At 45.9% G+C, this 13,374-nt stretch overlaps 1 protein-coding gene across 10 annotated transcripts in view; it reads right to left on the reverse strand.

Moving 5' to 3' along the window:
* The window catches only part of ITSN1 (intersectin 1), a 1,522,922-nt gene that overhangs the window by 544,498 nt on the left and 965,050 nt on the right, over positions 1 to 13,374 (reverse strand). For all 10 annotated transcript variants that reach the window (XM_078656938.1, XM_078656936.1, XM_078656937.1 and 7 more), the window contains one exon: positions 4,496 to 4,662. In XM_078656938.1, the coding sequence (XP_078513064.1) occupies positions 4,496 to 4,662 (167 nt within the window). The remainder of the gene's footprint in view (positions 1 to 4,495; positions 4,663 to 13,374) is intronic.

The following is a 13,374-nucleotide window of genomic DNA, read 5'->3' on the forward strand; positions in this document are numbered from 1 at the left end:
CACCCATGGAGGAAGTTGAAAAGACTTTCCTTGCGACAGATTGCCCTCCACGCACAACCAAGACAGATCCGCTGCAGTTTCTCTGGAGATCCTCACTAACTCCCTGAGATCTCCGTTGTGCTGATACCACTGCCTGCGGAGGCACCACTGGAGAGCCCTCATGTGCCAGCGTGCATGGTTGACCAACAAAATGCAAGAAGCCATCAGACCGAGCAGGCGAAGAACCTTCAGGACTGGAACGACAGCTCCATTGTAGAACAAAGGAATCATTTCCTGAATGTCGCGAATCCTTTGAGGTGGAGGGAATGCACGACAAACAGTAGTGTCCAGCACTGCACCTATGAACAGGTTGCGCTGGGAGGGCACCAGGTGAGACTTGGGTACATTTATCAAAAAACCCAACTTGTGCAACAACTGAGTTGTCTCTTGCAGATGATGGAGCACCTTCTCTGGTGTCTCCGCTTTGATCAGCCAGTCGTCCAGATACGAGAATACAGGTATCCCCGACCTCCTGAGATGTGCTGCCACCACTGCCATCACCTTGGTGAAGACTCGAGGCGCAGTAGTAAGACCAAACGGAAGAACCGCAAACTGGTAGTGTTGCGACCCAACCGTAAAACGGAGATACTTTCTGTGTGACTTCAAGATGGGAATATGGAAATACGCATCCTCGATCAACACCATCCAGTCTTCTTCTAGCAGTGCTTGAAGAACCTGTGCAAGAGTGAGCATCTTGAACTTTTCCTGTTTCAGGTAAAAGTTCAAGATCCTGAGATCCAGAATTGGCCGAAGCCTGCCATCTTTTTTGGGGATCAGGAAATACCGGGAGTAGCACCCCTGACCCCTTTCCGGCTCTGGAACCACCTCTATCGCACCTTTTCGAAACAGTGCCAGGAGTTCCTCCTGCAGGAGAAGCAGGATGTCCTCTGAACAAAAACCTTGGCAAGGAGGATAGTTCGGGGGAAATTCCCGAAAGGGAAGAGCATACCCATTCCCCACGAGATTGAGAACCCAAAGATCCGATGTAATCAATTCCCAATCTCGTAGGAAATGGGTAAGCCGACCCCCCACTGGACCCACATGATCCGGAATGGCAGATCTAGGGCTGCTTTGCTGCGGTGGCTGGGATGGGGAGGAAGAGGAGGAAGCGTGACGGCCCCGAGCTCGGGCCCTTTGCTTGCCTCTATAAGCTCTGTATAATGTGTTTTGCTGCTGCTGTGGCTGCTGCTGGGTTGACTTATAGGTTCGAAAAGAAGATCTGCCAAATCCTCTTAAACGTCTTCCAAAAGTGCCCCTGGTCTGAAGGCCCAACGACTTTGCTGTCGCTCTGCTGTCTTTAAAGCGTTCCAAAGCAGCGTCTGCTTTTTTCCCCAAACAATCCAGACCCGTCAAATGGAAGATCCATTAATGCCGCCTGGACATCTGTGGAAAACTCACTTGACTTCAGCCATGCAGCTCTTCTTGTCGCTACGGAAGAACCCATGACCCTCGCCACAGAATCCGCCGTGTCCAACCCACTTTGAATAACCTGCCTTGCTGCAGCTTGAGTATCAGAGATTACCTCTTGGAAGTCTTTTCTATACTCCTCAGGTATCTTGGGCACCAACTGTTTCACAGTGTCCATAAGAGCGTGGATATAACGCCCCATCAAACAGGTTGCCTTTGTGGACTTCAAAGCCATACTGGCAGAGGAGAAAACCTTTTTAGCAGCCTGATCCTGCTTTCTCGACTCCTTTTCTGCTGGGACCTGCGGAAATGCACCCGTAGATCTTTTGGAACAGGCAGCCTGCACCACCAAACTCTCCGGCAGAGGATGAGAGGTTAAAAATTCCGGGTCTTCAGGAGCTGCTCTATACCTCCTAGCTACAGCTCTAGATACAGCAGGAGCTGATACAGGATTTTTCCAAATCTCTAAAATTGGATCCTTTAAGGCATCATTAAAAGGTAGCAACGGTTCAGTCACTGATGAAGGAGAGTGAAGGACCTCTGTGAGCAGATTAGATTTAAATTCTGCAGTTGGTAGAGCAATGTTCAATAAACTTGCAGCCTTCTTTATCACCACATGATAAGGTGTCACATCCTTTGAAGGCTCATTAGAAACTGAAACAAGGTCCCATTCAGGTGAAAGTTCTAGGCCACTAGCTACAGACAGGTCCTCAAAAGGGTCCTCAGATTCCTGTAGTTCGCCCTCCTCCAGATTTTCCTCTCGATATCTTTCTTCCTCCATCAATCTCTGGGCTTCACGCCTAGATCTTTGCTTCACATTCGAAGCCGTCGGATCCGCAATCGACTCCGACGGAGCCGGTGTCGAACTCTACGTCGGACGAGGGAGAGATCCACGACGTCGCTCAGGGTTCGGCATCAAAGTTGATGGAACTGGCGTCGAAGGAATCGGAGTCATCGATCTTGGCGTCGATGGCTTCGGCGTCGAAGGCCTCGCCGGAGTCGGATAATGCCAATGCGGCGTCGGAGCCGGCATAAAGGGCACAGGTGCATAGGATTGAGGAACACCCAGACCATATGCCATCGAACCCATGGGACTAGTAGGAGCCCCAAAGAGATACATAGCCCTTGAATAAATTCCGAACATCGCATTCAGGAAATGCGTAGGATGCTGACCTGGAGCCAGGAAGGCTGGGTACGAACCCCCAGGTTGCTCTTGAGGGCGTGGAGTCGAACCTACGTCGATCTCCTCTTCGGGCTGGTGCACCGGAGTCGTACGACCTTCCAGCAGCTGAGCCCCTCCCTCTCCAACCTCCTCCTCCTCACCTTCATCCTCCCGACCTGAAGGATGGGATGGGTCCGGAGATGGAACCACTTTCTGCTTCGGCGAACTCGGCGAATTCGCATGCGATGCCTCAACTTCTGCATCCTGTTCATCCGAAGCCGAAGATACTACCACCTTCTCGACCAGCTTCACCTGCGACTTCGGCTTGGAACCCGACTCCTTCCTCGATCAATGTCGGGATTCATGGGTTCTCTTTTTATGCTTCCTTTTTGAAGAACTTGAAGCATGGGCCGAGGACGAATCCGATCGCAACCTCGATCGAGACCTTGACTTCGACGTCGAGTCCGCGATCTTGATTTCTTCTTCTCTTTTCCTTCTTTAAACTTGGCAACAAGAAGTTTTGCCTCTCTTTCCCGGAGGGCCTTTGGTGTCATCTTCCTACAGGATTGGCAGTCCGACGTCGTGGTCGGAGCTCAGACACCACAAACAGCATTCATGTGGATCTGTAATGGACATTATCTTGTTACATTCTCCGCAGGCTTTAAACCCGGTCTTCTTCGAGGTCATGTTGAAAGAGAGAAGACAAAGAGACTAGAAAAATAGCAAGTAACAAAGTTACAGCAAAGGCTACAGACGATCCCAGAAAACCGTTAGCGTCGACGACGCGGAAAAAAGGGAACTGATGTCATCACGCCGGCATGGGCCTATTATAGGCGTCGGTGACGTCAGCGGAGTCGCGAGCGATGCCGTGCCTCTTTGACGTCCGAGTCCACGTCAGCGCAAAGCTACGAAAAGAATTTCCGAATGTTGCTGACGCAGGGGGATATTCACAAGGTGAGGAATCCACACGGCAGATGTATCTATCAGAAATCTTGGACATGGATCTGGAATTTGGTTCTGAGCACTTACAATTTGCCATAAATATCTTGGTCTTACTCTTTCAGATAGTCTTACAATTCTGCACTGAGCATTGTTATTAATCATGATCCTTACCCACACACCTCAAAAGTATCATGTGAAGGTCTCTTCATCACCCATATCTGCCAGTGATGACTTGGCCATGAACCCTGAGCATTTGAAGGGATGAAAACATCTTAACTTGATGTGGCATTTTGCAAATCTGCAGCAGGAGTAGCACTGTGCAACAGTTTTACACGCTTAAGAGTTTAGGAACAAGGTCAAACAAGTAACAAGCGAAAAAACAATTTAGTATCTCAGCCATGTAAATGGTACACCCTAAGCAGTAAACATTTTGGAGAAAGTATTATGAAAGCTGAAACAGGAACACATTTTTCTGACTTTACTACTGCCACAATATCAAATATCCTTGGTGCCTTTCTTATCCAATATATGAGAGTGCTCTAATTTAGACTACTACATCTTGTGTATTACTTGTAGTGTTGATAGGGTACAATATGTCAAATATTTTGCTAAATGATTACCTTCTAATCTAAATATATTACTGAAAAAATAGGCAGTTACTTCATAGTGAACAAATGCAACTTAATGAACTTTAGACAAATAAAATACAGAGTCAAGCATCACCCATATTTGACACTTAGATCTTCATTCCCTAAAGAGAAGTACATTCTAAGCTTAAGAACCTGACCAGTTAATCAATTTTCTCCTAGAAAGAGCACTATGAAATCGAACACCAAAGGCACAAACTTAAACCAAAAGAAAGTTGAAACATTTATGAACACATTCACTTTCTCCGTCATCACAAAAAGGGAAGGAAATAATTACTGGACTTGTCTATCAGCTTACCTCGGAGTCTTTAAGTCTCACGTAATTAGAAGGAAAGACTCCAGACTTGTCGCCGACTGTTCCTGTCCACCAATCTCCATCTTTCTTTATAACAAGAATCTTATCTCCTTGCTGAAAAGTTAAATCTCCTTGCTCTGAGCTTTCATAGGTGTACATGGCAATATACTCTGGTGGAAAAGAAAGAAGTTTATCCTGCAACACATTCTTACTGTACATTTATGGAACATTTAAGATGTGAACAAATATATTTATTGCCTTTCTGAACAAGAGGTAAGCATCTTTGTGTATAAATAATTAAGGTATCAATTGGCAGTTCCCTGGCTCTTGTACAGATGGCATTCACATCATCTATTCATCACCACAGCCTATACATAGAAAAGGTGACTATATATTTTTTACAGACATTCAAGCTCTTCTGTAGCTACGGTAAAACTCTTATTTCAATAAAAAAACATCTATTTTAGTTTTATTATCTTTTGACCTGTTTGACAAATCAGCTCCAATCGGTTGGATCATCCACATTTGGGGGTCGCTTCCAATTCAGTAAAATCACCTACGAATAGCCGTATGGAGCATTTTTCCCATACGAATCATACACCTTCAACGTCCCCGTATGTACGATGAAGTACGATCCGAACCCAAAGCAGATCTCTGTACGAATTGTACCAAACGCCGTACGACTTACAAACACGTACAAATAGCATTCGAAACACGCAGTACGCGACATCCGTACGGATCGAAGCAGATTTTTCCGACCCAGCAAGTACGATTTGTTACGACAGAAACTCCGTACGACTCTTTTTCTACGGGAGTTTAAAACATCTGTAAAAGCAGATTTTGACTCGAACCGTGTGCGAACCGGACCCTCCCGGGTACGCGCGTACACCCCATGATTGCAGGGGAACGGTGCGTAGGGGTACGGTGCGTACCCCCATGATTGCAGGGGTACGGTGCGTATGTAAATGTGTGGCTCTCCGTACGAATTGCTCATACGACGTTTCCCGTATGAATCGCGTTTTCGGTCCCCGGTCCGGATCGTACTTGTCAGGTCGTACGGCATGTTTACGATTCGTACGGTTCACTTTCAGGGTCCGTATCGTACGGATTTTCCCTTGCTTTTCGTACGGTTAGCAACGATTCAGACGTATTTTTTTCCTACGGATCGTACTACGCGATTCGGACGGATTTGTACGATTCGTACGGCTACGAATTCAAATCGTCGTACGGATTAGTTTCCCGAATCGGAATCGCCCCTTGGTGTTTGTCTAAAATTTAGTGCAGACTGGTCAATGAGAACAAGAAGGTATTAAGCGGAAAATACGGGACAATTACCCCAAACTTGAAAGATATAGGCTCCATCAGAAAATGGTGGCTTGATGGGCTGCAGTTTGAGTTATTTAACAACTAGGGTAATACTGATTCAGCAAAAGAAAGTACATCTGTCCAGTTTGTAAGATAATTTTAAACTGATTGGCAGAGGTCACTTTTGTTCTACAAATTAACTGGGCCAGTTCACAGACCAAGTATCAATGACTTCCCACTGAGGAGAAATTACAGTTTCCTCTCAGAAAACTACATGGCTCACAAAGTGAAACTTACAATTTAAAATTCATCACTAACACCATTTGCATCTTTTTGGAGCCCACAATAAACAAAGTTGATCACAACTGAGGGGAATCTCCAAAACAGGTGGTAAAAGCCCCAGTTCCTACAAGAAAATCCACCAGAACTCAAAACATGGCCTCACCTCCAGAAGAGGTATTTGAAGACCGGTTTTGTCGGACTCCAGACACACTCTTCTAAATGCACATTTCGCAATATGGAATTAGACACCTGCCAGTGTTCCTGTGTTCTAATAAAGGTTCCATTCCCTTTTTTACAGGTAAGATCTAAATGATGTGAGGATAACAAGAGACAGTTGATCGGACATGGAAATTAAAGCAGTATAGTCTCAAATTTCAGGAGGTGGGTGGCCCCATCTCCCTACATCAACTGTTGAGACGCAACATGCTTTCTAATGGAAAGCAGTTTTGCCTGAGCCCTCAATAAGCACAGTCCTTGAGGTCTCTCCAAATATAGAACAATTGATCATGGTTCTCAGAGTAGCTGAGATGCTACTGGTACCTCTACAGCTACTGCGAGTACCTGTGAGTAGCTCCCCCTATGTACATCTCAAAGTAGTAAAAGAAACATTTTTGTCTGGTTGAATACGGTATGTTTCCAAATTTGAAAATGATGCATTCAAAAGTAAAATGTGTGTATTTTTAGAACCGAGTGGCTAATATTTGGGGAAGAAATATGTTTACGGCTGATAGTTCGAAAGTATTTAATGCAGCGATAGCAAGTCTTATTACTGATGTTCTCCATAGGTGACAGGAGGCCTTGCGTGCATTAACTTGCCTATGGCACTGAAGTGGTCATTACTAGAATTCCTACATGGAATGCCACTAAATAAATCTTGGCTTCAGTGGTCACTTTTTTAGCTCTGACTATTTGTGTTAGCAGTTTGAGATGATTTTCATTAAACATAAGTAGCTCTTACAATAGAGAAGTTTGGGGATCAGTGCTACAGTGTAAGGAAGTGGGTTTCTGTTGCAGTAACCCTCCCACTTTTTGCCCGATACCTGATGCACTTTTCCTTGGTGTGCCCTGGGTCCCTGCCAATCAGGTACCCAGGGCCTGTGTTCCTTCCCTAAAAACTGTGCTAAAGCCTAAACCCAATTGGCATCTCTGCCCAAATGGCAGCCCCTGGTAAATGGTACCCTAGGTACCCAGGGCATTGTGATCAGAGAAGAACTTTAAGGGCTGCAGCACTTATTGTGCCACCCTTAGGGGCCCTGTACCCTGACACAAACACACTGCCCTTGCAGGCTGAGTGTCCTGGTGCAGAACTAAACAAAGAGTCGACATGGCACACCTCCCTGTGTGCCATGCCCAAAACCCACTGCCCTGGCATACATCAGCCACCCCTCTAGATGGGTGCCCTATGCCAGTGGTGTGGGCACAGGTGCATGAGCCCTGTGCCCCTACAGGGCCATTCCTGGGCACTGTAAGTGCAGTGAGGTCCTTAAGAGTATATGGTGCTGGGAGGTTGTCATTACGAACTCCACAGCACCATAATGGCTACACTGAAGACTGACAAGTTTGATATCAAACTTCTCAGCACATTAAAACCACACTGATGCCAGTGTGGAATTTAATGTAAAAATGCACTACAGAGGGTATCTTAGAGATGCCCCCTGAAACCTAACCTACAATCCACGTCTTGTACAAGAGGCTGCCTAAGCTGCCACACAGCAGACATGTTGCTGGACCCCTGGGTAGAGACCCCATCTCTCCTGGGCCTGCAACAATGCACATCCTGGGCGAGGTACTAGGTCTCCTCCCCCCGGATAAGCAGGGGGAAGCATAAAATGCATGTCGCCTTTCTGAGCTTCTCTAGACCATTTGCTGTACTCAGCAACTGGCACCCCCCAGTTCTGACCCCCACACTGGCGGGAAACCCTACGTCAGGAAGGGGGGTGTGCCAGCATGTGCCAACTCCACCCCTCAGGTGGGAGAGGCGAGATGGAGCACAACTCCGGGCCCCAGCCATCTTGTAGATGGGGAGCCCTGCCCAATCAGAGATAGGCTCCTGCCCCCTCCCCACAGGAGAGGAGCAGGATAGGGGGTGTACTCACCCCAGGACAGGGACCTATAGGTCCCTGCCCTTCCCCTAACTGTAACGCCCCTAAAGTTAGTATTTAGGGACACCCTGAACCTTTCTTCCTCAGATCCAGATTTCGAAATAAGAAAGAAGACCAAGAAGAAGACGACCTGCTGTGCAGCTGTTAATAAGAGGACGACAACAAGAGGACGACACCAACTGACTTGACCCCAGCCCTACAGGCCTGTTGATACTTGAAACTGTTCCTGCTAAATACCGGTGTCTCCTGCGGACAGCAACCTCTAGAACTCCGGAGGACCTGCCTGCCTTGACCCTTTTAGGTGCTGAGACTCCCACGAACAGTGGCTCTGTTCAAACAGCAATACCCCTGGTGCCAACAGGAACCGCGACTCCAGCCCACTCTACACCTGCTGAGCCCAGCCTGTGCCCGAGTTGACAAAGATCCTGGGGACGTCCCACCGGCGATTCTAACCTGGAATCCAGTACCCAAGGAACCTCCTCGACGACCCAGGCGACGCCTGCAGACTCAGAACCAGGGACCCCCCTCCAACCGCGACCAGCAGAGGGTAAGATTTCCAGACGTCCAAAGACACCCCTGCACGCGGCGCCCCCCAGCCTCCTGTGCCCAACTCCGGGGTGCCTACCTAACCTCCAAGATCCCAACTTACCCCTCGAAGTGTTGGTCGCTCCAGAAAATCCTCCGTCCCCGAGCCTGCAGCCTTTCTTCCTTTTTCAAGCTCTCCATTTAATAACATTGAGCGCCCGACGGCTCAAAAGCACCCCGCACCCAGCCACCCGAGTGCCCCTGGAAGTGCAACCTTTGTCCTATCCTACATCCCCACAATTGCCCTAGGCAAGTGACCAGGAGCCCAGCTCCCACAGCTGCGTGGCCTGCTAGCCAGCCGCCACCAACCGAAGGCCCCCTGCCTCTCATTGGATAACATTGGGCCTAACTACCTCTGCACCCGGCTGCACATGTGCCGCTGAGGGTGTACCAACTGTACCTACCTGACCCTGGGAGACCCCTGAGTCTATGCCCAGAACCTTAACTCTGCCAGTCGAGTATTTACTTAAAAGCCAATAACTCACTCTTCTTCCATAGGCTAACATGGACTAGTTTCACTTGGAAATTCTTTAAATGTGGAGTTTTGGAACTTTAAAATATTCATCTAAAATCAGCCGAACTCCGAATTTCGATTTACTCACCTGTTATCAGGAGAGACCTCAGTGCTGCATCTTTGAGCCCAGTACTGACCCTGAAAAGTAACTCTAACCGTACTTACCAGTAACTTGAATTTCCTTCCATAGGATATCATTGCCTGCTTTTTGCTGAAAAAGTTTCTAAGTGTCGATTTTTTAAGCTTACAAATATTCTCTAAAAATCGTGCCAACGATAAAAATGTAATTACTTACCCGTTTTAGATAGAGGTCCCAGTGCTGAACCTAGGAGCCCAGCACTGGATTACAAAAGTAACGCAAACATACTTTACCTGCAATTTGAATTTCTTTCCTTAGGATAACATTGCCTGATTTTTGCTGAAAAAGTGTCGCTTTTGCAAAATATTCGCCTGTATAACAGACACACAATCTTTCAACTGTTTACAGGTGGATCACCAGTGCTGGATCTAGGATCCAGCCCTGAGTTAGAAAGAGTAACCACAACCCCACCTACCTGCTAAGTGAATTTCTTCCATAGGAAATCATTGACTGTTTTTCTGTGAAATTTCTTTAAGTGTCAACTTTTAAAATACCAAAATATTGCTTAAAAAGCACTACTGTGACTTAATCGATTTTTGCTCTACTGGTTACAGTACATGTCCCAGGACTGAATCTAGGATGCAGTCCTGCAGTTAGAAAAGTAATCCTAGAAGTAATCTATTGCCTTCTTTTAGAAATTCCAATTGAACTCAATGTGTTATTGTGTTTGAAATTGTGTTGCCTATGGCAACAACTGTAACTATCCTATTCCAAAGCTATTGTCTATTGAAAGTATTTATCTGAAAGTAACTCCATCTGAGAAAGTATATTTTGATACCTATTGTTGGTTCTAAAATAAAACAAGTATATATTTTTTTTATACAAACCATTTGCCTAGAGTTCAGTTCTTGAGTGTGTGACACCATTTGCTGACAGTGTGTACAACAAATGCTTTACACTGTCCTCTGATACTGCCTTACTGCTCAACCAAGCTACCACTTTAGAGAGTAAGGTTATATCTAAATTTAGCGTCTGCCAAACCTCTGGGGTCTGTGGACTATGTGCACACTGTACTTATTTGGGAACAGTATATACAGAGCCACTTTCTCACACATAGACTAGGTCCTTTTTAAATCTGTCTCTGGATTGCAATGTACAGCTTTGTCTAAAGAGGGAAGCAGCATGCCTGGGGCCCATGACTGCAAATCCAGACTAGGCAGGAAGACTAGGCTGGAACAGGAAAGGGCGTATGGGTCGCATACTAGCATTTTTAATATTAGTATAATATGCTGGTAGGTACAGAGTTGACAGATAAAAGATCAAATATGTGACATGCATTCTCTGTTTCCCATAAACAATTAAATGCTATGTTTTAAATTAATTTTTGAAAACTGGCCAAGTAATGCCAGGAAATTGGACAATTAGCAAGAATTTGTACTCTTTAAACTGTAAGAGCAGCAAGCAAAATTTGACTTTAAAGCAATAGTTATTAACACAGTAAAAGGTGCTTCAAGGAATGCAACAATAATACTAATGGCAACATTTCCAGGGCAAGTGATTAAAAAAATAATAATAATGAAACAACAAGCATTGGCAAAGCCAATAGGTCTCACCTGTAGGCAAGCTAATGGCTTTGGCAATTTAGGGATGGAGAACACAGACGGGGGGATGAGAAGAGGCCACACAGACTGGGGGCAAGGGGAAACACTTCACAGCCGGGGGTGAGGGGGAAGAAGCCACACAGCCAGGGGAGTTGGGAAGGGAAGAAGCCACACAGACAGGGGGGTAGGAGGGGAAGAAGCCACACAGACAGGGGGGGTGGGAGGGGAAGAAGCCACACAGACAGGGGGTGGGAGGGGAAGAAGCCACACAGACAGGGGGCGGGAGGGGAAGAAGCCACACAGACAGGGGGCGGGGTGGGAGGGGAAGAAGCCACACAGACAGGGGGCGGGGTGGGAGGGGAAGAAGCCACACAGACAGGGGGCGGGGTGGGAGGGGAAGAAGCCACACAGACAGGGGGAGGGTGGGAGGGGAAGAAGCAACACAGACTGGGATGGGGAAGAATTAACACAGACCGGCAGTGGGAGGGGAAGAGGAAACACAGACAGAGTGGGATGGATAGAGGCAGCACAGATTGGATGATTGGGAGAGGAAGAAGCAACACAGACTTTTAAAATGATTCAGAAAGAAATGCCTTAGGAAGAAAAACAAATTGCCTCCTTCAATGACAAAGGGCAAGGATGTAAACACAGGTACATAATTACAGTGTGGTAATGGAAATATCTGATGAAGCTTACATGGGCATTTTACCCGCAGTGACCTAGTCTATCACAGCTCTTCCTCTGTAGATCGTGCTATTGCACGTAAAAAAAGGATTTAAATGTTATGAAGGGCTTTTCTGTGGCTTTACCTAATCATGGTCTCATTGCAAAGTCATCAGCAGCCACAGTGGTTTCATAAGTTGGAAGTGGCATATTATAGGTCTACCTTACAGAAGATGTCATATGATTTTGTTTTTTGCTGGTCAACCCCCTCTCCATTAGATTAGCTTTTTAAAAAATGTTTTAACATTTACAGCACTTTACACTAGATTGTGCTCAGCCATAAGTGCACTTTACCCAGACTTCCCCTCAGAACCATCAGCCCTTGAGGCACTACAACTCCTATACACTGCTACATTCAAGGGCAAACTAGTTACCAGACTCAATAGGGCATTGCAGAACGATATGATACCTGGGGGCGCGACTGCACTGGACAAGTGGAATGCTGTGCTGCCAGAGCCGCTCTCTGAAGAGGACTGGTTAAATAGCTGCTGCCTGACAGGCCAACTGACGACAAATGGCAATCTATGGTTGGTGCATTTGAAATATTTGCATCAGTTATACTATACTCCTGCACAGCTTTATAAATTTAGACTGCGACAAACTGACGCCTGTAAACGTTGGGGTGCACCTGGGGCTAGTTTTTATCATCTAGCTTGGGAATGTCCTAAAATACTTGAATATTGGGGTTCCGTTGTATGAATTCTTTGATTGATGATGGGAGAAACTGTTGAGTGCAACCTGGGGATGTGTCTACTGGGGGTCGGGGCTAAAGTAAAAGCTTCCAATAAGAAATTTGTGTCCGTAGCACTGTTGACGGCTAAACACAGGATCTCTGTTTGCTGGGAGAGTAGGATAGTGCCTACAACTGGGCTGTGGTTGCAGGATTTGACTTATTGCCGTGACCGGCTCACATGCTATGCAGAAGAACTACCGTCTGCATCCAAGCCAAGAGACATCTGGGGGCCGCTTACGTCCTACCTGCTGTCACTTACAGATGTTGGATGACTGTACTATACTTGTACCACTGCCATGCATAACCTCACCCAACAAGATGTAGTCTGTTAATACCATGTCTATAACTATCTGTCCTATTGATGATATGCTCTGCAACACTGTGATTTATGTACTGTGGTTAAATAGATTATGTACACTGTACCATTGCCATGAATTAAAAATTGCAAAGTGTTCCTTCCTGTAATTTGAAAAGCAAAACAAAAAAACAAACAATTTTCGGCAATTCAGCCTTCATTACTTGTTTTCCACAAAAAATATCCTGCCCCAATTAGTGCCCCCCTGCAATGGAAATTGTAAAGGTACCCAACATGTTTGAATTACCTTTAAGAGGACTGAGAAAATAGACAAAACTATTTATGTATTTTGTTAAAAAATATGGGAAAAGATTTGTTTTATAAAACCAGCATCAACGAAACGTGGCTGGGCTAAGACCAGTCTCCTCCCAAGATTTCAGAAAAAGCAGAGTGGGGACAATTTTTTTTTCACCATTTTTTTTCCAGTGGTGGTCAAAATTTCCTAATACTACTCCTAGTTAATAGTGGGGCAATGAGATGTGAAACCCATGGATCAACCTAGAAAGCTATACATTTCAGAAAACTAGACGCAATTCTGTAGCTCAGTAAAGTCTTTCTCAAAGAAACTAATCAATTAAATAAAACAATAAAAAAACAGTGATT

The sequence above is a fragment of the Lissotriton helveticus genome, chromosome 8, assembly GCF_964261635.1.
Source record: "Lissotriton helveticus chromosome 8, aLisHel1.1, whole genome shotgun sequence".
NCBI lineage: Eukaryota > Metazoa > Chordata > Amphibia > Caudata > Salamandridae > Lissotriton > Lissotriton helveticus.